The 24,636-nt window shown below is 43.9% G+C and overlaps 2 protein-coding genes across 6 annotated transcripts in view; one reads left to right on the top strand and one right to left on the bottom strand.

Moving 5' to 3' along the window:
• Window positions 1-5,517: 5,517 nt before the first annotated feature.
• UBIAD1 (UbiA prenyltransferase domain containing 1) lies at window positions 5,518-11,103 on the bottom strand. 3 transcript variants are annotated; one of them, XM_053997745.1, is made up of 3 exons: window positions 10,902-11,103; window positions 10,182-10,734; window positions 5,518-9,243 (listed from the first exon to the last, which is right to left on the bottom strand). In XM_053997745.1, exons 2-3 carry the CDS (start codon window positions 10,696-10,698, stop codon window positions 8,756-8,758), a joined length of 1,005 nt encoding a protein of 334 aa, XP_053853720.1. In that variant the 5' UTR covers window positions 10,699-10,734; window positions 10,902-11,103; the 3' UTR covers window positions 5,518-8,755. The 3 variants fall into 3 exon arrangements, with proteins under 3 accessions (XP_053853720.1, XP_053853721.1, XP_053853723.1); XM_053997746.1 differs by having other exon boundaries at window positions 11,001-11,077; XM_053997748.1 differs by lacking the exon at window positions 10,902-11,103 and adding an exon at window positions 10,840-10,882.
• Window positions 11,104-12,055: 952 nt separating this feature from the next.
• MTOR (mechanistic target of rapamycin kinase) overlaps window positions 12,056-24,636 on the top strand; it is a 63,122-nt gene continuing 50,541 nt past the window's right edge. For 2 of the 3 annotated variants that reach the window (XM_053997435.1, XM_053997434.1), the window contains exons 1-19: window positions 12,380-12,528; window positions 13,193-13,356; window positions 13,732-13,840; window positions 15,145-15,377; window positions 15,733-15,933; window positions 16,651-16,785; window positions 17,208-17,483; window positions 17,805-17,913; window positions 18,733-18,919; window positions 19,103-19,231; window positions 20,047-20,291; window positions 20,471-20,686; window positions 21,320-21,525; window positions 22,032-22,154; window positions 22,478-22,567; window positions 22,655-22,747; window positions 23,228-23,362; window positions 23,696-23,825; window positions 24,019-24,269. In XM_053997435.1, the coding sequence (XP_053853410.1) occupies window positions 13,237-13,356; window positions 13,732-13,840; window positions 15,145-15,377; window positions 15,733-15,933; window positions 16,651-16,785; window positions 17,208-17,483; window positions 17,805-17,913; window positions 18,733-18,919; window positions 19,103-19,231; window positions 20,047-20,291; window positions 20,471-20,686; window positions 21,320-21,525; window positions 22,032-22,154; window positions 22,478-22,567; window positions 22,655-22,747; window positions 23,228-23,362; window positions 23,696-23,825; window positions 24,019-24,269 (2,988 nt within the window). In that variant the 5' untranslated portion in view covers window positions 12,380-12,528; window positions 13,193-13,236. Of the gene's footprint in view, window positions 12,122-12,379; window positions 12,529-13,192; window positions 13,357-13,731; window positions 13,841-15,144; window positions 15,378-15,732; window positions 15,934-16,650; window positions 16,786-17,207; window positions 17,484-17,804; window positions 17,914-18,732; window positions 18,920-19,102; window positions 19,232-20,046; window positions 20,292-20,470; window positions 20,687-21,319; window positions 21,526-22,031; window positions 22,155-22,477; window positions 22,568-22,654; window positions 22,748-23,227; window positions 23,363-23,695; window positions 23,826-24,018; window positions 24,270-24,636 lie in introns of those variants that run through there. The other variant, XM_053997433.1, reaches the window with a different exon arrangement.

The following is a 24,636-nucleotide window of genomic DNA, read 5'->3' as shown; positions in this document are numbered from 1 at the left end:
CCATCATTTCCCATTCCTCTTATTTAGCCAGCTCCTCCTGGCCAAGCCATACAGGGGACTACAGTGGGCTTCTAAGCTCATACCTCACCACAACACAGCTGGCAGCATAACAACCTCATACAACTCTTGTTGAAGCCAGAAAAATCTAAGTATGGGCTTCAGTGAGACTTCACTGGAAACTTAGAGATTTCTGACAACTCCTTGTTAAATATTTTAAATGAGTCTCTGTTTTCCTTCCTCAAGTGTACTTGAAAAATAGCATCTTCCTATCAAGGATCATGATCAAGCAACTGTGACCTTCATGTGCATCAGTATTAAACAGCAACTGCTCTGGACAGCATTTTATGAGGGGATTGTGGAAGAAAGCTCAAACACCTATGTCATGTGCAGCATAGATTAGACAAGGTTTAAGCTAGAAAGCTGCATTCAATGCCTAAAGGGGCCATGCTGCTATTCCTGTCAACAATCAGCTGGGAAGCCTTGGATAACATTTCCCTGCCTTAATTTCCCCTCAATCATGGAACAATTAATTTGTTGGTGCTTCAGCACCACTAAGGCTTACCAGACAGAGCTGTGGACAGGTGAGCTATTTGTTTGCCAGACCTTGACACAAAGCACTGACATGAGCACAGATCACAAAATGTGATCCTGGAGAAGCAGAGATACACAGATTAAGCTGTGTTGACTCTGTGACTCACTAGATCACAATATTCCCTCGGGTTTAAGTACAGCTTATTTATAGCTGCTCTGAGCACAGAGTCCCTGGATCTCAGAATGACAGCTGGGGAAGGAAATGTAAATTTAAAAAAAAAATATTTTACCTCTGGCAAATGTTTCTTGCTCACAAGAAGACATAATTAAATCAACAAAGACATAAATATTCCTGAATCACAGAGAATGCTGCATTGTATCTCACCTCTTCTGCCTTGCTTACTGAGCAAAGAACTGGCCTTGCTGATCTAAGAAACTTAACTGGTGCATGGAAATCACAGCCAGCCAAACCTAGGTAGTGAGAAGAAACTGGAAAAGCAGCCAGGTTGTCTTAGAGAGATATGAGGTGTACAGGGACTATACCACCTTTGAGACAGCTCAACTGGAGCCCAAACCATCTTTAGAGACTTTGATACTGCAAGAAATTGTAATGTTTTTTCCAAACTGCCCATCAACAGGGATAGCATGAAACTCTCCTGGTGTAAGAATTCCTTCCAATATTGCTCCTTCAAGCTTAGGAGACAGGCAGACCTGCATTAGTCAGTCCCAGGTAGCCTGGGAGCCAGGAAACAAAGTATTGCAGGGCCTGTCCAGCCTCAAATGAACCAATACCATTCATATTCTATGCCACCAAGAGCTGTCTCTTCACCTACCACTACCAAAAAACCCAGCAGACTCCTTTACTTCCACACAACAGATAATAAATATTTCTTACTGTTTATAGAAGCATAATTACAGAAAATTTTAAGCACAGTAAAGAAAAAGTAAGGCAGAATTTTTTCTAAAAGCGTTTCTAACGGCAAAACAGACTTGTCAGTGGAAAGGAAAATTCCCAAGGCAGCTTATATTCTAAAACATATGGGAAATAACATCTCTGGATGACTTTTGCCTAGCACAAAAGGGTTTGTAAGAACAATACTGACGGGATCTGAAGCTGGAACTCCAGATTTTCAGCTTTGACAATGGAATTATTGCACATTATTCTTTCTAAGTAAATTAAACCCATTAATCATCATAATTAGTAATGCTCTGTGTCAGTGATATGGTAACAGAGCTAGTGATTATATTCTGCTAAAGAAACTAAAGAATGATACTACAGCCACTACATGCTGCTTGCTGTCACTGTCTGGCTGTGAAGGAGGATGTTCATGCCCAAGGCTTAAGAAAGATGCAACTTCAAAGAGATATGAGGGAAGCAAGAGATACCATCTCTCCCATGTTGGCTTTAAAGTCCCAGGAATGCTGAGAGTCAGCAGGAAAGAACAAATTCATCCTTCGTATCACTCTGCTTGAGTCATTTCAAGCATGACAAAAATGATTTTGGTCCATGAGGTTTCCATCTTGATTTATACCTAGCAAAGACAATATTATTCAAATGTGAAGCCAACTCCAGTGCCATTTCCCCAGGCATGGGCTAGGTTTTGTATGGAGTCCATCAGGATGCTGAGCTTTGGCACAATTGTCCTGATGCTGCTGACATCAACATTTCATCACCATTTATATTGGAAGTGCATTAATAATGTGATTACCAAGCATGAAAGATCTATCCATTAATAAGTGAGTGGGAGATTTTGCCACACATTTATCATTATGCAAGCGCCTTATACCAAACCCTAACCTATAATACTGAGACTCTAGACATGTTATTTGTTTGAATATATTTGTTTGAATGTGTTTTTTTGCATACTCATAATGTCAGAGGGCAGTCTATGTGCTCAATGCAATGCAGCCATAGAAAATGAGGCCCCTGATGGTCCCTGCCACAAAGAGTTTACTAAGCATCCAAATCACAACAAATAACTTTCAGTAAGTTTCTCTTCCTTCTTTTGCAAAATGTCTCTGGAGAGAGGGAGATTTCTAACAGATTCTAGCAGATTTGTTACTTGTAATCAGTTACTAAAATCTTTCACTAATTTCATTTTCATTCCTGCCCACTAGTCACGCTAGGTTGCTTAGTTACAATTGTCATTTGGAATTATTTTTGCTCTGTTACTTGACAAATGATGAGATCTCTGATTGTTTCTGATGTTGATACTGACAGAAATTGAATGTAAGACCTTTTTTCATCCTGCCTCATATGACTGGATGGTATGAATGTTACAGAAAGTAGACAAAAAGGAATCAATCTGAATGCCTTCCTCATGAAGAATGTTTCTCACAGTAATGTCAGTGAGACAACTTGCCTGGAGTGGAAGAAAGGCCAAAATAAACTGATGCAGACAGATTTGTCTATTTATTCTGTGACAGGCATGTGCTTGAAGAGACAATGTGCTCACATAAACCTGTGCTTGATAAGATGTCATTGTCCTGTAGCAGCTGTCTTTACCTGTTCCACAACATACTCTTAAGACAGGTGCCCAAACTGCCCAGAAATGTGGGATAGAGCAGATCCTCAGGGCAGTGTCTCACTGAATTGCAGCCACAAAGTAACAGCTCTCAACTCTGTGCTTCCTCATCCCCCATTCTTCAGTACCCTCCATTCACTTCACATTCCATCTTTACCCCATACATTAATTTGCCATCTCTCACAGCAGCTCCTTCTAAACCAGACAGTTTAGTTAATAACAGCATTTGGCTCTTCTAAGTCAATAATTTCTTATGTTGTGAGCTCCATCTGGTGATGCAACTGAAGCCTTCTCTCCAGCCAATCTTCACAGTGCATGCAAGGTATTTTGTGCTAGACACAAGGGATCTGGAATTAAACAACACTAGGATAAAAAGCCTTCCTGCCTACTGGAATTTCTTTAAAGAGAACAGTAACTACAAGAGCTGCTGTGTGGTGCAGGCAGTGCAGTCAGCTGGGGAGAAGGCTAGAGGAAAGTGGGGAAACATGGCCCAGCAGCTTCAGAGAGGACTGCCTCCATATCCATCCCAGACAGGTCCTGGCAACTGTCTGCAATGAGACACATCTCCTGCCACAGATGCATCTTCCTGATACATCTGTCAGGAGTTAATCCTTTTGGAGCAGTGCCTTTTCAGCAGTCACACACAGAATAAGCTGATCTCCTGCTGTTGCAGAGAGGATCTTGTGGATTTGCTTGAACCACACTGACAGAGCAGCCAGAGGGAAACTGATTTCTCATTACCTGTAGCAGCAAAGCACTTGGGCTTCCTCTGCTGTCAGCACAAATCTTTCCATCAGAACTTGTTAAAATTGGGCACCAGAGGCCAATAAAAAGATTTGGCATTGTGAGGGTTGGATTCAATTACATTACAAGAAGGGGATACAACATGCTTTCCTTAAATCCAAAGCACCTTGGCCAGATGCTCAAAGCAACTCTGGACAGCTGCTTCCTTTGTGAGGAATTCCAAGCAATAGGAACAGTGCAGCAGCAAACACCTTGGGTTTAGAGATTTCTCAGTGTATTTCAGCAAAGAATAATCCCTAATTGCTCTCTTTACCTCTAGGCCCATCTTACAACAACCATGTCTTGGTTTGAAAAACGGGTGTCTGCTAAGGAAGGCAGAAGCCTCCCTTGGAATGGAAAGGCAAGATGTATCCATTTGCCATCTGTATGGCAGTTGTCTTCTGTTCAGTGGGCAGTTTTCCTTATCTCTTCCACAACCAGTCCTCTCTCAGGGGAGACATCTGCTGATAACGGGCTATTGAATGTCACTGCATGGCTGATAAGAGCTGGAACATCCCACTGGGAGATGCTCAGCCCAGAGGGAGGAGCCAAGCATTCCTACCTGGATATAATCTGGAGTTTCTGGAACACCAGCACGGCTTTTCCTGCACTGGATTTCCCAGAGGAACAGCTGCCTCTTCCACTGCCTCTTCAGAGGAAGACTGCACCCTTTTCTACAGGATCACTGCTCCAACAGAACCACACCTGACACTCCAGGACTGCAGCCACAATTCCAATTGGACTGCTGCCAACACCCTGTCCAACAGGGTGTCAGGTTGTATTCTGACTCTGTCAGTGTTGTTTTAGTTCACTGTATTGTTTATTTTACCTTTTTATTTTCTTTCCTAATAAAGAACTGCTATTCCTGCTCCCATATTTTTGCCTGAGATCCCCCCTTAGTTTCAAATTTATAACAATTTGGAGGGAGGGGTCTACATTTTTCCATTTCAGGGGAGGCTCCTGCCTTCCTTAGCAGACACCTGTCTTTCCAAACCAAGACAGGTTCCTCTAGAGAAAAGGTGCTGCAGCAGCAGTGGAAGAGCAACGCTGCCATCTGCAGATGCTCGGAATTGAAGTGTCCTTATTTGGAAAGATCAGCCATGTACTGATGTCATGCCATCCTGCATTTTATCCTTTATAACTATCTCTAAATGCATTTGTGAAGCACACTGTGCCACTGGCCAAGGCAGGATAATTTCAAATCTTGCTTTAGGCTCATTTATGACACACATGGGGGAGGCATTATGCTGTCACAGTTGTATGGAACAGTGACCACAGCACTGGAAAACTGGCAGAACATATTAGTGAGGATTTAAAAGTTCATCTTTATTAAAGGTATTAAAGTTTAGCTGAAACCTCCTTACAAATACTGAACAGTACATGGCACAGAAAACTGCATCAGAGAAAATTCTGCACATTGATTAATACACCAGAACTATTCTAAGCCTGCCATTAGTAGGAAACGATCACTGCTACAGAACTGTTTGCCTTGTGATAGGGAAGGACAGGATTATGTGATTCATAAAAGGACTTCTACACAAAAAAAAAGTATGATTTCTCAGGCACCTACACTATAAACAAGGCAGATGAAGACCTTCTTTCTTTCTTTTGTGACCATGTTTTAATCCATGTGCAAAAATACAACTTGAGTAATAAAAAAGAATCAAACACAGCATAATTAACTGAGTAACATTCAGACAGTTTATTGGGTAAGAAGAAAGGCCAGGAGGTGCTTTAGAACACATTAACAGATGGGCTACAGATCAGTTCATCTACCAGTGCACACTCATCACACTGCAATACAGCTCATCAAGAGTGACCTGAAAGAAGTTTCTAAAGTTTATATTCAGGGAAAGTAGCATGGGACAGGGAAAAGTGGGGTAGGGGAAGAGACCCAGTGTCTTCATCACAAAGCAAACCAATAAATGAACCTCTCTTACCACTGACTGATTATATGTGAAGATTATTTTGGCCTCATTACATTGGTTAACTCACCCTTTATGTTAGTTCATATCTAAAATGTTTTCTAGTACTAACAAGCTTTTTGGAAAGCACAGAAATAAAGCACTTTTTACTTTCAAAGCTCTTTATAACAATGATGTCAGCTCAGCAACTCTCTAAGTTAGGCAAAACTTAGCTGTTTTCTGAGACACAGAGAAGTTAAATGACTTCCTCAAAACCATGGTGAAGAATATGTTAGTTATATCCTTAAGAACCTGGAATGATACTGTTTTTCAAAGAGAGGGAATTGGAGACAACCAGCATCTGCTAGTAAGGAATTACCAAATTTTCATCTCAGTTTTACTATTAAAATACTTTTAATTCCCCCTACCTTGGAAAGTGTTCCACATATATATTTTTGTAATGAGCTGTTTCATCTTAGTAACAAAAAGCACTGGTCCTTTCCAGCCCTAAGTAGACATCCCACCCAAGAAAGGGTAGTCAAGATACAGTAAGTTACAAACTCCACAGCACCAATGATCTTCCCATTATTACAATTACAGTTATCAAAGATACAGGCCAAGTTACTTTAAGGAATTTAGCTGGAGTACTCTGGTTTTTGTAAAAAAAGTAGAGAAAAGATAGCTAACCATTCTTTGAAATGGAAAGCTATTAAAAACCAAGCTATCCTAAAATGAAGCACACAGCTGCTACAAAGGGAAGGATTAACCAATAAACCTGCATATCCCCAGTTGCAAGGTTAACAGATTTGTCAGCTCAGCCCTTACTTATCCCGACAAAAGCTTTTGGTTTGCAGAAATGTGAAATGGGTATTGGAGCTAAGCTCTTCTTCATTCTGTAGGTCCACAAAGCAACAACAGTAGAAACTCTGTTGTGTATATTTGCATTGAATACAGTTTCCAAAACCTTTTGGATATCCCCCTCCCTCGGAGCTGAACTCTTGCCTTTTCTCCTTGTGCTTTTAATCCTAACAAGTATTTTGCTGTAGAAAGCAGCCACTGAAGTCCATCTCTTCTTGTCCTGTGCCTAGCCAGATTAGAGAGATCATTTGCCCATTTTAATTAAAAAAAAGATCAAACTGTGGCTCCTTAAATAGGCCTGCAAAGATCCTTCCCATTAACTTCAGCTCAGATATAACTGCTGGAAAACATGAAGCCATGAAAGTAGTCTCTAAATACCTTGTAGTCTGGTACCATCAACTCAGCTTTACTGCTGTCAGTACAACCCACTAAAGGGACACTTGGCTCTTTCAGATTTGCACCACGAGGGCATAACTTACCTATGACAGATGCAGGGTAACACCATGTGAGTTTATTGCTAGTTTGTTGCTCGTGTGTAAAAGCCTGACCCTGCAGTCACACACACACACTTGTTCAAAAGCAAGGCTGTGACCTGGCACCAGGAGCTCTAGTCCAACACCTGTGCTAATTCCTCTGAGCTTATCAGAGATCCTGCAAAGAAGCTTTTCACAAAAACCTGTGTACAGGTACTAAATAACACAGAAGAGAATTCAGTTGCCACTAAGTAATACTAAGAACTAAGTTGCCACTATGTTAGGGATCATATGGGTCAAATCCATCTTTGCACTGCAAGGCACATATTTTCTCCATTACGTTTGGCATGTTTTTCACACAGCTACATAGCTGCTGAAACAATCAACTCTCCAAAGGGCCACGTGAACAGCAAGTGGCAAGATCTGCAGGAGAAAACAGAGCAATGCTGTAAGGTAGAGAGTGGGGAAAAGAGGTGGGGAACTTCCCCTCAGAGATCACTTAATTGTGACACAAACTCTGGACTCCATTAGGAAAAATCTTGTTAACAAAATTGGTTTCTTCCCATTTCCAGTCCTAATTTTTATGCAGAGCCAATGCAATAATCCAGGTTTGTTTTTTGTAGCACTAGAACTTTCTTATTTGGTGAACTGGGCTTCTTATAAGATATTTCACTATAATACTGTGAATAATACTCTAAATAAAGAGAAAAAAACAAATTGAAAAAATAAAAGCTTTTTTAAAATCAAGAATTTGTTTTCCACCTATGTATCCATTAATCCATAGCTTTTCAGAGAAATTTGGCACTCTGTCAGCTCCCCCTAACTCAAAAAGTGCCATTTCAGAGAGTAAATTCTAAGCAAATACAAAAATGGAAACCGTTTGTTTTTCTACCCATTAAGGGATTTCCAGTTGCATGGTTTGCACTTACAGCTTCAGCTTTTGTAGCAGAATACAGATTTACTGGTTTTGGCCTGAAGTTTGTGCAGTGGGCTATTTGTGCCCCATTTTAGCACTACAATCCACAGAGATTTATAACTTTGAAATTTCTAGACTATATGGGAGAAGCAGAAGCAATAGTTCATGAATCAGTATCTAGTGCATTTCAGGGGGCTTGGAAATAAAAGCTCAACATTTGGCTAGGAAAAGCAAAACAAAAAATAAAACATACTACAGATGAAGATGAAACACACTTAAAAGACAGTGAATTAATGACACCTATGTAGTGATGCTAAACATTTGGCAGTGTTTTCTGATTCCCACACGGGAGCCACTGGACTCCTACACCACTATAAGAAAAGAAGTGATAAGAGAAATCTTTGTGCTTGTGAAGTGAATGGAGAGTGTGATTTGAGGCTCTATCTTCCATAGAGTGAACTGACAGTGAAAAAATTAGGTGGCAGAAGGATGAGATTCTTTAAACATTTCCTCGACCTTACGTCACCTTGTTCCTCACAGCAAAGCCACACAGTTCTTCCCTTCTGAAGAACTGATAAATCACTTTATTGAAAGTATAAGTTGTGTTGTATAAGCTATCCAAGATCAGAAATCATAACATTCACTATCAACAGTGCAAGGTGGTCTTTCCATTCTTCTCACTGTCCATAATGGGCCATTTATTCATAACATCCACTGTTGACTGGCATGAATAGTGAATTATGAGGCTTGACCCTACAGCTCTTTTCACAGTTTGGGCAGAGCACCAGCTGGTGCCAATGTAATGCCAAAAACATAGAAAAGCCCCAGCAGCAGATTGAGTTTGGCTGTCCGCTGAGGAATTTTGCAGAAGTTCTGACTCCGGAACTGTCTTTCCAGTGAAAATGCCATCGGGATGGTGAGCAGTGGCAGTGCCATGCTGATGGTATAGCGTGTGGCCAGCACACAGAAAATCAGGTAGGGCAAGAAGAGCAGCACAGCGTAGAGAATATAGGAGAAGGTGGGGCCAATGAGGATGGCCAAGGTGACAATTCCCGCCTGCCGGTCCGACTCCATGTCCCGTGTGTTGTTGCTGTGCAGGATGGCCTCAGTACTGAGGGCCAGAGGGACAGCGTAGAGCAGGGGTGACAGAGACAGGTAACCAACCTGCACTGCATGGGCAAACATGACAGCCAGGGGCCCAAAGGTGATCAGGATCACCACGTCGCCAAGCGCAACGTATTTAAATCCAATTCCTGTGGCAAGACACAAGGATAAAATCAAGCATTATTAAATAATTCAAATGACAGAAGAGAATGGATGACATAACAGTTCCCATAGGAATATTCCTATTCCTATATATCCAGCCTTTCCCATAGAAACATTACAAAACAACCAAAGCACATGCAGGTATGGGCAAGAAACACATTATCTCCTCCTTCTTTTTTAAGATACAAATTTCTCCAGACAAAAAATATAAAAAAAACCCTAAGGGCCAGGTTTTAATACCCATCTAGAAACACCTGTCTCTGCAGAAACCTATAGAAATAAGGTACTTTTCAGTGTGATCATGCATACTAGAACCTGATCCTAAAGAAATACAGAAAATGCTCAGAACAAAATGCAAAAAATGACAAGACACTTTCAGGGAAACCCACATAACTGAAAGTCTGACAGAAACTAAGCTGTTTTTTCTTCTCCTACTAATGACTTTTGTATCTATCTGTCTATCCAACACAGGAAGACACTAAAATATCCTTGTCTTGTTAAGAGGAATCACAAACTGTACAGCATTCACAGTGAAGCTCCATCTAAAGAATAACAACAAAACATTCCGAAACAAAGTAACATTCCCACCAAAGGAAAGAAAATATGCCATTAGCTACACTGCTAAAGGATATGAGATAAACTTCACAAAAAGATTCAGCAACAGTTCTGAGAAGCATCTAAAGCCATATATGTAGTCAGTAACACCTCAACACCTCTATTCAACTGAAGATCCTAGTATGACTCTTCCCACAAGATTCAATTGCAAAGAATACAACTTTACGTACCAGTACTTCAGGAAATACCACAAATATTTTATGGCAGTGCACTGGCTAGATCACGTGTGTCTTCTAGAAACCTCTTGACAACTCAGCTGATTCTATCACTTCTACATTCAGATTCACAAGTAACGGGATGCAGCACTTACCTCCGGTATAAAGGAAGGAGCTGGAAAGTCCTCCAAAGTAAATCAGAGCCAGGTGCTCCAGCTTGAGCGTCGAGATAGCGTAGAGCCCGGCAGCGCAGATACAGCCCACGGTGTAGAGAAAGACTCCAAACCGGACTACATCCTGCGGCTCCAAAATCTGGTCCACCAATGTCCTGTCATCACTCTTCTTGTGATCGATGCCTTTGGAAAAGTCATAATAGGTATTCACCAAGTTGCCGGCCCCGTGCACAGCCAGGACGGTCACGGCGCTTCCCAGCAGCAGCCCCGGGTCGAGCGCTCCCTCGGCCCGGTACGCCAGCGCGCTGCCCAGCGCCACAGGGGTCAGCGAGGCACTGAAGCTCCAGGGCCGGAGCGCCAGCACGTAGGCCGCGCACTTGTGTCTCCAGCTGCCGGGGGCGGCCCCGTCAACGCCCGCCACCGCCGTGCCGCTGCTCTCGCTCCCGCGGGGGCTCTCGGCGCTGATACTGATCTTCTGCACCAGGTCTGCCGGCCCCATGCTCGCCCCGCCGTCTCGCAGCAGCAGCAGCAGCACCTAGAAGGGGAAGGGCCGCGCGTTAGCGGGGCGGCGGGGCCCGGGGGGAGCGAGGGGCGCCGCCGCCATGGCGGCCTGCGGGAGATGCGAGGGCGCCGCCATTACCCGCCCTACTACGACCTGCCCGGCCTCGCCACCCCCGCGGCCTTGTGCGAAGAGTTCCGCACCTGCCGGCACCTCCCGGTGTAGAAATTAAAGGGGAAATTAAGCGGCCCACGGCGTCACGCGCGGCGGCGAGGGGGCCACCCCGCAGCACGCGCCAGCACCACGACTCATGTCATAGCCGGCACGGAGCGCCCGAAGCCCGGCGCAGACACCGTGCTGCTGTCACGGGCAGCCGGACGCATTTCAGCGGAGCACACCGGGCACGGCGCGGCGGTGCCCTGCTCCCTTTACGCATGCGCAGGGCGCGCTCGGGGCTTGCCCGCGGAGCGTGGCGTGCGCCGGGAAGGGCCTTAAAGCTCCTCTCCTTTGAGCCCCCGCCGTGGGCAGGCACCTTCCACTGCCCCAGGCTGCTCCAGACCCTGCCCAACATGGCCTTGGGCACGTCCATGGATGGGGAAGCCACAGCTTCTCTGGGCAGCCTATGCCAGGACCTCCCCAAACATTTTCCTAACAGCTAAACTAAATTTCCTCTCTTTTAGTCTGAACCCGTTCCCCCTTGTATGCCCTTCCTGATACTGAAAGGCTGCTCTGAGATCTACACGCAACCTTCTCTTCTTCCACAACAGCACCACACAGCTCGGTGTCACTTGCTGAGGGTGCCTCAATCCCATTGTCTATGTCGCCGACAAAGTTGGTGAATACTATGAGCCCCAGTACCACCCCTGAGGGACACCACTCGTCCTTGGTCTCAATGTGGACAATAGAGCCGCTGACCGCAACTCTTTACGCGCGTCTATCCAGCTAGTTCTTTATCCAACGAGTGGTCTGTCCATCAAATCCACGTCTCTCCAGCTGAGAGACCAGGATGTCATGCGGAACAGTGCCAAACGCTTCACACAAGCTCAAGCAGACGATGCCGGTTGTCCTACCCCATCTAGCCATGCTGTAGCCCGGCCATAGCCGGCACCTCACGGAAGGGCGGAAGCCGGCATCGGGAAGGCGGGCCTACTGAGTAAGCCCAGCCATTCTATTGGTCAGACGCACTGCCACTCAGACGGTATTGCCTTGATGATTGGTTAAAAGGCGGCTGTCCTTGGGGTTCCTCGGGGAAGGGGCGGAGCTTTGAGCGCGTCTTCCCCGTTTCTCTTTTCCTATTGGTCAGCAGTGATGCCGATCACGGCGTTCCTGGGAGCCTATTGGCCAGCAGCGGCTGGCCGGCGCTGCAGGCGCGGCGGCGGGGCAGGCACGGGCCCGGGGCCCGGAGTAGGGGAGGCGGCGGCGGGTGAGTGAGAGCGGCCGTGTCTCTCATCATCATCGGCTCCCCTTCCCCTGACCTCCCGCTTCCTGCCCGGCCCGACCTGCCCGAGCCCCCGGCCGCGCGGCGCTGCCGCCTGCGGCCCCGCCGGCCGTGCTCGCCTTGCCCCGCCTCAGCCCTCCCTCACTCTCGGCCTGCGGAGCTCCCCCCCGGGCCCGGGCCTGCCGGGTCCTGTCCGCTGGGCTCTGTGGCCCTGAGGGAATCCCGGGAACTGACTCCGGGCTGGGTTGATGGGCAGTGCCAACCCCCCGCCGCTGCTCTTTGATCCGGGGAGCCTCTCCTGGGCTCCTGCCAGCAGCCACCTCACCTATGGTCCCGCTGGATGTCTGTGACCGCGTGTGGAATATTTGGGGAGAAGCAGTTGAAGTTCTAGTGTTAGTGCTTGGTTTGGTCTTACGTAATCTGAATATCGGGGCGGGGGGGGGGGGGCGTCAAGTATCTGAAATGTTTTTGACATAAAGAAAGGCTCCTGAGAAAGTTTGTTTATGTGTTATGCTAGGAAACCCCGTGTTGCAATGATTGGTGTTGCTATAACTGGACCTCCCGTCTCTAAATATCTGTTGGAGGATGTAACACTTGCCATTGCTGAGTCTTCCTTGTGTTGGTGTAACACTGAGATTCCTGTGAAGAAAACTTGGATGAAAGTGTCCAGGAAGGAGTTGTATATAATAGTGATATAATCCTGGGAATGGCTGTGCTTATTTATTATTGGTAATTGCAAACTCTAGTTTCATCCTGCTGTTTTTCAGCTGTTGCATTACCCTTGATTTAGGATTAGATCACCCTAGGGGACCTGGCCTACTGCAATGTATTTTGGTATTTGAGGAACTAGAGAGCAAATAGGCTGGGGGTCATGATATGTGGTGATAGAGTTTTGTCATGGAGTGTAATGCCTAAGGAATATAGTCATTATTTGTCATTTTATCGTCTACCAACACAGCATCTTTATGGGTATTTTGGGAACAGTCAGGAGGGACGGCCTTAAGAGAGAAGCTTGGAGATTTCAATTCAAGCAGTAAAAAATGTGTCTCTCTGAAGAATTTACAGGACTTGATGCCCCTGAGCCCCAGCATAGTGCCACCATGTCGGGCACTGTGTCCATTCTCCAGCAATTTGCCAATGGCTTGAAGAGTCGCAGTGAAGAGACAAGGGCGAAAGCTGCCAAGGACTTGCAGCATTATGTCACCATGGAGCTGCGTGAGGTGAGCGCTACAAGTGGGATTGTTTATCCTTGTGCATCATGTGAGTGTAGAGTAATGGGCTGGGTGCCTTGGCAATGGGGATTTTTGGAATATGGAAGCTGGTCTTAGGGAGGAGATGGGGCACAGAGGAGAGCTTATCTTTGCCCCCTGGCATGTAGGAGAGGTGAGCAAGTTGGTGGCACAAATGGGTAGTCAAGTACCAGAATAAGTAAACTTGCTCTCACAAATAAGAGAAACTTTTTTGAGCCTGTAATGTATGGTTGATATAATTTCTTTCTGTTTAAGTGGCATAAGAAGCATTGTCTTTATGGAGGTTTTGGAGCAGGAGGGAGGGAGAGAATGCTGAAAGCTGATTTGAACTTTTTGCTTTTACAGATGAGTCAGGAAGAATCTACCAGGTTTTACGATCAGCTGAACCATCACATATTTGAGCTGGTCTCTAGCTCTGATGCAAATGAAAGGAAGGGTGGCATTCTGGCTATAGGTAAGTGAAAGTGCATAATGCCTCTGCTGAGTTTTCTCTTCATGCAACTATCTTTAGGGACAGATTTTCAAAAGGAATGAGCTTTTATAGTCGGGGCCTGATGTCTGACAGCTCAGGGTACTGACTGTGTTCTAGTTGCTGGCTCTGAAAATCTGTGTGAAGTGTCAGCATGGGAGCTACTGAGAGTGGCTGAAAACCTGGTACTTAATGGGCCCTGAGCTCTTCTGGGAGCTGAGCATCAAATGCGAATGCTGAGCACATGAAAAGTCTGTTCTGGAGCTCAGCTGAGAACACTTTGTACTGCCCCTTTATGTGTTTCAGGGTAGGCTGACTTTCTCAACTTTCTTCCATCTGGAGAGATTGATTCTTGTTATTTAAATTTACCTGGCTCCATAACAGCAACTTGCATCCCCAAGAGGGGCTCACATAGCTTCTGCTTTGATTCTGATCAGCCTCTCCATTAGTGACTCTGGCTGTGTTCTCTGTGAGATTGCAGAGCTGCCCGAATCCCTGCTCTTTGGCAAGCCAGCTTGCATAAATACTTTGCCTTCCAGGCAAGTAGCCTGTATTGTAGCAGTTACTTCTTAAATAGCCAAAGAGATGCTTATGGTTTAGGCTCATAGACATAATTATCCAGTCCCAATGTGTTTGAAGGCAGTGTAAATCCCGTAGAGAAATCTATATTGATAACATCAGGTCTTAAGCTTACAGTATCACATTCAAATTGTTTTGTGAATTTAGTGACGTTGAAAGCTGCCAGCTTGACAACCCTGGACACTGATGGCCTCTTTATTTACAGAACAAGTACAGCCAGGCACTGGCAACAAAAGCTTCTGCCATGCTGGTGTCTGATGAATTGCCTCCACCCTCGCCAGGAGAGAATGTCTCTAGGACTGAGGAGGAGAGCATTTCCTTGGTCCCTTCAGTCTTTGACTTCTCTTCTGAGGTGGACTAGCTATAGCAGTTACTTGCAGATGGATGTCTTTCTATTAGGAACAGGTCTATGATCCCAGGGTGAATTATTTTTTTTTCTCTTCTAAAAATGGGGAAAATCTATGATGCATTTTTCCACTCATTTAAAAAGTTCAGGCTCAAAAGGATGGTGGCCCTTCCCTGTGCTTGATTTTTTTTTTTTTTTTTTTTTTCCCCTGTGAATTTTTAGTTTAGGGGGACTTAATGGGAATCTTTAAGGAATGTGTAGGGAATACTAGCTGTCATCCAGGGATTACCTACTGTCTGCCTCACTGACTCTTGGGGAGAACTGCAGCACATGAAAACGACAGCGTTGCTCCCTTTCTCTGCAGCAAGTCTTATCGGTGTTGAAGGAGGTAATGCCACCCGTATTGGCAGGTTTGCCAACTACCTGAGGAACCTCTTGCCATCCAATGACCCTGTTGTAATGGAGATGGCTTCCAAGGCTATCGGGCGGCTTGCAATGGCTGGTGACACCTTCACAGCTGAGTATGTGGAGTTTGAGGTGAAACGAGCTCTGGAATGGCTGGGAGCTGACAGGAATGAAGGTCGTAGACATGCAGCTGTAAGTGATGCCTTTTTTGTTTTCCTGAAGTAGTTGGGATTAGTGAACAGTGGTAGGAAATATGCACAGAAATCTGCAGAAAAGCTTTGGTCAGGATGGGAATGGTTGCCAGTCCATGTCTGAGAATCTGTAATGCTCTCATGGCAGACAGCGTGCTGCTTCATTGCTTCTCCATTAGCTCAGTGACTAATGAAGACCAAGACACTGTTATACTAGGAATTGTCAGAGTGTGGGGATGGAAACAGCTCACAGACACTGATGGTCTAAACAAATGGTACTACACTGTAAAAGTTATGAGGTTTGTCTCTGTGTGTCTCATCTTTCAGATTGTTACTGTTTCCCTCCCCACCTCCAGGTTCTTGTCTTGCGTGAGCTGGCAATCAGCGTGCCTACCTTCTTCTTCCAACAAGTGCAGCCGTTCTTTGACAATATATTTGTGGCTGTGTGGGATCCCAAACAGGCCATCCGAGAGGGAGCTGTCTCTGCCTTAAGAGCCTGCCTTATCCTTACCACGCAACGGGAGCCAAAAGAGATGCAGAAGCCCCAGTGGTACAGAGTAAGAAAATAACTTTGTTTTGAAGCAGCCCCTTATAATGCAATACAGATGTTGAAGTGCCAGTTTTCAGAAGAGCTGGCTAAGATAAGAACCTGTCACCTTTGTCAGTAAAAAACTGCCTCTCCTTGAAAGGGTTGAAAATATAATGGCTTCCAAAGTGAGTAGCTCCATTAGTCTACTGCTGCAAAAGTAAGCAAGATTTAACTCCTTCAAGATTACATTGTTCTATCTGCACCTTATCTTCAGCTGTTGAACTTGACCTGGTTTTATAGCCATGCAATTATCCAGTGTCATCTCTTACTAGTAGAAGGTTTTATTAGTGTAGATAAAACATAAGTGTGAAAGGTAGGAATTCTTATGTCTGAACCTTTGCTGACATTGTCACATGAATTCAAACTTGGTGATATCAAGTGAGTTTTGGGCAGTGCAGTCAAATGTTATGAATTTGAATTTCTTGTAATCAAATAAGTGCTGCAGATAGCGATGAAGCTCATACCTTGTTGTTGATTAGTGCTGCTGAAAATGCTCTACAGCAGTGTCCACAACTTTTGGGTGAATCAGAATTTTATTGCCTTATATTTCTTTTATTACTGAATTGTGGTTTGTGGCTACTCTTGGAAAATTCAGAATGTCAGTAACTCTTGACTGACAGTACTACTTCATTTCCACAGACTTTGTTTCTGCCTTGTCACTGAGATTTTTTTCTTTTCCCCCAAGCATACATATGAAGAGGCTGAGAAGGGCTTTGATGAGACTTTGGCCAAAGAGAAAGGAATGAATCGTGATGACCGAATCCACGGTGCCTTACTGATCCTCAATGAGCTAGTGAGAATCAGCAGTATGGAGGGAGAGGTGAGCAAAGGAACAAGGTGGCAATTGTGGGGATTGATTGAGAGTGTATAGCAACTCTGCAGTCTGTGGAAATATCCCATAGTGTTGCAGAGGGGTTGTTGAGTGGAAAACTCATCTGAACATGGTGTTGAGTATTAAAGTGTGTTAGAGAAATAAAAGGGGCAGGTTTGGGCTGAGGAGGTAATAAGCTCTGGTGGAAAGTCTATTACCTTGATTAAATACAATGAAAAATATTTTTCTATGGAATGAGGACTCTCTTGCGTGTTAGATACTCAAATATTTTTGCTGGATTTTACTCAGTTGATGTTTTACAGCTGTTTGACTATTGATTATACAGGATGCTATTCAGGAGATTTGGGTAACACTGTACTCAGAGTACCTTAGTTACGTTTTTTTTTTTAATGTTTCTCTACTTTGTCCAGCGCCTTAGAGAGGAGATGGAAGAGATCACTCAGCAGCAGCTTGTGCATGACAAGTACTGCAAAGACCTGATGGGCTTCAGTACCAAGCCTCGCCACATCACTCCCTTCACAAGCTTTCAGTCTCTTCAGCCCTCTCAGTCAAATGCTTTGGCTGGTCTCCTGGGGTACAGTGCTCACCAAGGAATTATGGGTTTTGCAACCTCACCTGTCCCAGTAAAATCTACTTTGGTAGAAAGTCGATGCTGCAGGGATCTAATGGAAGAGAAATTTGATCAAGTATGTATTTATTCTTCACCTTGTCTCCCAGCATTCTCAACATCTGTTCTTGCAGAAGAATTGTCCTCTGTGTTTTTACTTAGCAGGCAATACCAGCTAGTATTGAACTGAGCCTTCAAAACTCAATATTTACATGTATCATGGCTTTGTCATTGTCTTGGGGCAAATGATTTATTTCCTTTGGAAGCAGTCTTGATTATTCTTTTCTTTGATGGACTCTGAAGCAAAATGTCAGTAGAATGCCTAAAAGCACACAGGTAATAAACATTTGTGCATTACTGCCAGTGGCCATCCTTTAAAGCCTAATCTATTTCCTTCCAGGTCTGCCAGTGGGTTCTCAAGTGCAGAACCAGCAAAAATTCTTTGATCCAGATGACGGTTCTCAATCTGCTACCACGACTGGCAGCTTTCCGTCCTTCAGCATTCACAGGTGACAAGATGGATGGTTGGATGTTAGAAATATTGGTGAATTTGGGCTGGAAGTTATCCAGCTCTCTTTGGTCCAGATGAACTTGTGCAGCGCACCAAATGTGGTGCTTGTCTGATGAGCACGTTCCTCTGTGGGAACACAGTCTTTTTTTCTAATAAGTGTGACTTGATAGCTGATGCCAAAATGTTGCTCTGATGAAGAAAATAGATTGAAATCTATTGTCAGAATTTGGTGATCAATACCATAAGACATAAACACCTCCTTTTTTTGTTTTCTCCTCAATATGTCAGACTTAGAGGAGAATTCTCTCATGCTCTGACTCAGTATATGCCAAATATTATTAGAGTTCTCTTCTTTTTTCTCTGTTGCGTGTGCTAGGAAATACCTGCCAGCTTTAAAGTAGATTAGTTGATTTATCAAGCAAGTTTAGGAGAGTATCAGAGTTGGAGGCAAATCACCCAGCTGCTCTTAGTGGGTAGTAACAATTTTTGCGTTAATTATTCCAGATTTCCAATCAATCAATCAATCAATCAATCACCATGAAACCAAGATGCTTGGATCTTATATGTGTATAAAAACTGTTGCAGTGGGGGTGTTTTATAGCTCTTTTATTCTGGTGATTTTTCTTTTTAAAAACAAAGCCTTCTGTAGTTTGAAATGTTTATTATATGGTGACATGTTTGCCACTCACATCAGCAAATTTAACATTACTATGTCTTTTTTCTAGTTTTACACTTGTAAAGGTTTAGTTGGAAATGTTATGCAGCTGTATAAGCCTAAATGAATTCTAATATCTGTATTGTTTTCTCTTATGGGCAGCTGATCAGTATCTTCCAGACACCATGAATCATGTTCTCAGTTGTGTGAAGAAAGAGAAGGAGCGAACAGCAGCCTTCCAGGCCTTGGGTTTGCTTTCTGTGGCAGTGAGGTCTGAGTTTCAAGCTTACCTACCAAAAGTCCTTGAAATCATAAAAGCAGCTCTTCCCCCAAAGGACTTTGCCCACAAGTAAGTATGTGAAAGTTAGAGGAAGAAATGGAAACACTTGCTCTTTATATCATTTTTGTAATGTGGGATCAAATTCTTGTAGTAAAATCAGAAGTGTTTCTGTAAGACTGATAACACAGACGGAGGATGAGGAAAGATGTTTGAAAAATAGCAGCTCCTAGTAATTTTGTGGTCCTTTTCCAGGAGACAGAAGTCTGTGCAGGTTGATGCCACAGTCTTCACCTGCATTAGTATGCTGGCACGAGCCATGGGACCCAGTATCCAGCAGGACATCAAAGAGCTTTTGGAGCCTATGCTGGCTGTGGGCCTGAGGTAAGTATAAATCTGTTTTGCTGTTAGCTGCAGGATGGCATTGCCAACCATACAGAGTGAGATCTTAAAGTTTTCAGATTGGTAAGGAAGATTATTGCTTTTAAGTTGATAAAATTGATCTTTCAGAAGATCACGATAGCTGTTTCAGAAGAATGGTATGTTTTAACCGTTAATATGTCTTATTTGAGAATTCCTATCTCACTAAAGAAATCTTGTTGTAGAACAGCTAGTCCAAAAGCAGTCTCCTTTATTTTCCACTATTCAAACACCTTTGACAGTAACCTGCGAAATTTTTGAAAGCATCTGACAGCCAGCAGACTTGTGCCATATCAAACTGGCAGAGAAGGAGAGCTGAAGTGCTAAATATTTGCTCCTGGCTTCTTTCACCTTTGTAGCTGACAGTTCTTATTGGAGGAATTAATTAAGTTGTTATTATGGAAAGGTGTGGAGAAAGTTTTCAGGTAGCACAAGGCTGTTTAAATTATATTGTCATCTGGAAGTGAATTTAGTTGCTTTTTTTGTTTAAAAAAACCTAAGTGTAAGAAGTCATTTAGATTTGTAACAGTATTACAGCAACACTGGCTAATGTAGTGATGTGTGCAGCAGTCCTGAGACTTTGCTCACCCAGTTCATACAGGAAGGTCACCTCGTACCTCAGTTAACACAAGGACCCTGTGCTCTGCTTGCAGGTGTTGCTCTCATGTGTGAATGCCCACAATTATGTTCTGATTGGCAAAGGCATAAATAAACAAAAAGGTGAAATATGCACATAGTTGTTTCTTTTCTAATGACTTTTGCTTGCATCTTGCCCTCAGCCCTGCTCTAACAGCTGTGCTGTACGACTTGAGCCGTCAGATCCCACAGCTGAAGAAGGATATCCAGGATGGGCTGCTGAAAATGCTCTCTCTTGTTCTGATGCACAAGCCTCTGCGACATCCAGGCATGCCAAAGGGCCTTGCCCACCAGCTGGCCTCCCCCAGTCTCACCAACATCCCAGAGGCCAGTGATGTGGGGAGCATCACCCTTGCCCTGCGTACACTCGGCAGCTTTGAGTTTGAAGGTGAGATGAAATAAGGAAGCAGGGGGCAAGGGCATAGGGGATAGAAACAACTGGGGCATTGGAGTAGAGTACAAGTAGCAGAAAAATTCTGGGGGCATGTTCTTTAAACTCTTGTTCTCTGTTAAAACTGGTAATTGAGGTGTAAACCTGTGTTTAACTACCCATCTTCCTCTTTTCAGGCCACTCCCTGACTCAGTTCGTTCGGCACTGCGCAGATCACTTCCTGAACAGCGAGCACAAGGAGATCCGGATGGAAGCGGCCCGCACTTGCTCTCGCTTGCTCACACCCTCCATCCACTTGATCAGTGGTCACGCCCATGTGGTCAGTCAGACAGCAGTGCAGGTCGTGGCTGATGTCCTCAGCAAACTGCTTGTAGTTGGAATAACTGACCCAGGTTAGTGTGGGATTCAGAAGAAATTTTATGTTAATTTTATCATGTGAGCGGGTGATGATGTTATGAACAGAAATAGAATTTGTAATAGAATTTGAACATATTTGCCACTTAACTTAATCTGTCACTCTCGGTAAATTAGAAAGAAAAAGTCTCCCAATTTCTTTTTCCATATCTTGATTTTTGAGATATTAATAGAACACTAGTGAAAAATGCTCCAGATGTGCCCTTGGTAATCCTTTGAGCTAAGTAGAACACTGAGACTCCTTTTGCTGCTGTTCTGGGTCACAGCCTTAAATTTGTAGTTCGGAAAGGAATTGGTCCTTCTTGTTGAAGCTTTGTACTTGATTTCTTTCATTCTTTCAGTTGAACTCATCTCAGGTTGCCACTTAGCATCCAAAAGTGACACTTGCAGGTGCAAGAGATTGGTACTGTACTAACTTGGTTATTGGGGCATGTTGAGCAGCACAGAGGTTTCTGGGCTGACCCATTGTGTTTTTTGTGTGTGAAACACTGATATAGTGTCTTGCTCTGGGGAAGCTCTTGTGAAGAATTTTTGAGGCTGTTTTGTGAACAAAGGCAAAAAAGGTGACAGGAATTTAGTGCATTTAAAGAGAAATAAATGTGTTCTTGCAGACCCTGATATACGTTTCTGTGTGTTGGCTTCTCTGGATGAGCGGTTTGATGCTCACCTTGCCCAGGCTGAAAACCTGCAAGCTCTTTTTGTGGCCCTGAATGATCAAGTGTTTGAAATCCGAGAGCTGGCCATTTGCACTGTGGGGCGCCTGAGCAGCATGAACCCTGCCTTTGTCATGCCTTTCCTTCGCAAGATGTTAATCCAGGTAAGGAGGAGGGATGCCTGCAGGTAAAACAGAGTAATTGATATTGAGACTAAGGTGGTGTTAAAGAACTGGGCTATCTAGCTGTAAATGCATGGAGAGTGGGGGAATCAATCTCTTTTGGAAAGTAGTTCTTGCCCAGTTTAGTGGGTTTCAGCAGATCTTTCTCATGATAGATGGTTGCACTGAAGCTCTCTGGATGTATCAGAAGGGAAAGGAAGGATAGCAGTTATTTCACCCCTAGTCATCATACCAGAGTGCTTTCCATCTCTGTTGAGGAAGAATGTTGTGTGGTGCTTTTAGGTGAATGCATGGTACCTCTTTGTAAACACAGATTTTGGAGCCGTCATTTTTATGCTAATTAATTTTACCTTAATTTAGGATAAATGATAACAGAGTGAAATGTAGAACAGCTTTTACAAGTACTGAGATGTGACAGAAGGAAATGCAAAGAATTTTTACCTGCCTTTATTTTCCCGGTTTGCTTGCTTCCATTGTCTGTTGTGCAGATTCTAACAGAGCTGGAACACAGTGGTGTTGGCAGAATCAAAGAGCAAAGTGCCAGGATGTTGGGTCACCTGGTTTCTAATGCTCCACGCCTCATCCGTCCCTATATGGAGCCTATCCTTAAGGTAGAGTCCCTATGTTTCCTGGTGACTTTGGAATGAAGTGACACAGCAAGTGGTTACCTGGCCCTCAGGAGCTACAGTTCTTTTGCTTCATCATAGCAGGAAAGAAAACAAATTGGTGTAGATGTTACTCACAGGAATGCACATGGGTGACAGTTTAGCCCAATTTAATTCCAGATTTGCATAATGTTTAAGACACCCAAGTGTCTTTTTACTGTTGAAATTCTTACTATGACTGTAGGGTCAATTTCAGGTGTAAACAAAAGGAAAGATAATTTTCAGTACGCTTTAAACACATTATAATTTGTCCCACTGTCACCCACCAGGCACTGATTGTGAAACTGAAAGATCCTGATCCAGATCCCAATCCAGGAGTGATTAACAATGTCCTGGCTACGATAGGGGAGCTTGCACAGGTAGGGATATACTGCAGATACCTCTTTGCTATGCTTGTTAAGGTTTTGGGAGTGCTAGATGAAGGATGAATTTTTATCTTTCAATAGGTCAGTGGGCTGGAGATGAGGAAGTGGGTGGATGAGCTCTTCATTATAATTATGGACATGCTACAGGACTCCTCCCTGCTGGCTAAAAGACAAGTAAGTGTTTACAACTGTGCTAAACTGACAGCTGCTGTGACCATAGCTGTAACAAAATATCCACACATCCCATTGTAGCTGCTAAAATGAAACTTTAAATCACTCAAGTCTCTAGTGGAGTTAGTCATGGTATACAGGTGAGGTTTTACAGTGCCTGTAGTTCAGAGCTGTTAGAGGAAAAACAAGAAGGAAAAGAAAGCTGCTTTTATTGGAAGGCTTGGACTCACTAAATTGAATGTTTATTTGAATTGTACCTCAGAGTGAGGGCAATTGTGACAGCCTAAGATATTGTTGATTATTACTTTCTTTACTATTGCTTATAGAGAAATGCTCTTTATAGAGGCTTTCCAACCATGGACTGTGATTTGCAGTGATCTAAAATGCTCAAAGAAACTTTACAGAAGTTGAATGACTGATGTATCAGAAGGCATAATAAATTACCTGGTCAAAACTAATCTTCTTTGGGCTTCATCTTTGTAGGTGGCTCTTTGGACACTGGGGCAGCTTGTGGCTAGCACTGGTTATGTGGTAGAACCATACAGGAAGTACCCAACTTTGCTGGAGGTGCTTCTGAACTTCCTGAAGACTGAGCAGAACCAGGGCACCCGCAGAGAGGTATGAGCATCAAACTATCACACAACCACTTAGCAAAGCTTTTTGGGAAGGGAGAGGTGCCAAATAAATGTGCCTGCATAGATTTGAGGCAGGGAGGGAGACATCATTGTTGTGGCTGAGCAAAATGCAATAAGCAGAAATAAGAGAGTGCATGTGTTAAGTCAATGAAATGGCTTCCAGAAGCTGGATGAAAAGCACTGTTTTTCCCAGGCACTCACTTCAGTTCCAGATCTTCCCTCCTAAATTATCAGGATCTTTTCAAATATGGGGGTTTGAGTGTTGTCTTTGGCCTCAGTGATGAAGTTCTGGTGAATTTTCTTTGTGTTTTTTCAGGCTATCCGTGTGTTAGGGCTGCTGGGTGCTTTGGACCCTTACAAACACAAAGTGAACATTGGCATGATCGATCAATCACGAGATGCTTCAGCTGTTAGCCTCTCGGAGTCCAAATCCAGCCAGGATTCTTGTAAGCAGCTCGGTTTCTTTCAGATAGATAGCTTTATGATTTACAAACAGATCTTGACTGTTTTGTTACCAGTTTGTCTCTTCTTCTTAAAGAATTGTTAGTGTACATGTTTTCAACTTATACTTAGGTGTTCCTGAACTCATATTCAAGACCTTTTAATACCTAGCTCATGACACTGCCTTCTTTCTCCTAGCCGACTACAGCACCAGTGAGATGTTGGTGAACATGGGCAACCTCCCTCTGGATGAGTTCTATCCAGCTGTCTCTATGGTGGCACTGATGAGAATTTTCCGAGACCAATCCTTGTCTCAACACCACACTATGGTAGTTCAGGCCATCACTTTTATTTTCAAATCTCTTGGACTGAAGTGTGTGCAGTTCCTGCCCCAGGTCATGCCAACGTTCCTTAATGTAATACGGGTGTGTGACGGTGCCATCCGAGAGGTGAGTGTGCTAGGGACCACTCCTTCCTCTTCCACTCTATGAAATGAAGAATCCATTTCCTTGAAGAGTCTGTGACTGGCTTTGGGCATTGCTGTGCTATGTGTCGATGCCAAGCACATTGCAGAAGTGAGGCTCAGCTTTGCTTTTTCCCTTCTGTGAGCAATTACTGGAATGCCCAGTGCAAACAAATTCTCTGCTTTTTATTGAAACGGCTGCTTCTGAGCATAATCCTTGGAAGGCCAGTATTTGATTCTGTGTTTTCACCAAGCTGTTCTTGTTCAGGAAAACATCTGTGCAGCTTCCAAATCTTTCAGTGATCTCTGTTAATACTCTGGCAAACAGTATTATTAAATAATAGGGGTATATT

The sequence above is a fragment of the Vidua macroura genome, chromosome 23 (genome assembly GCF_024509145.1).
Source record: "Vidua macroura isolate BioBank_ID:100142 chromosome 23, ASM2450914v1, whole genome shotgun sequence".
Lineage (NCBI taxonomy): Eukaryota > Metazoa > Chordata > Aves > Passeriformes > Viduidae > Vidua > Vidua macroura.
This window is presented reverse-complemented; position numbering and strand designations above follow the sequence as displayed.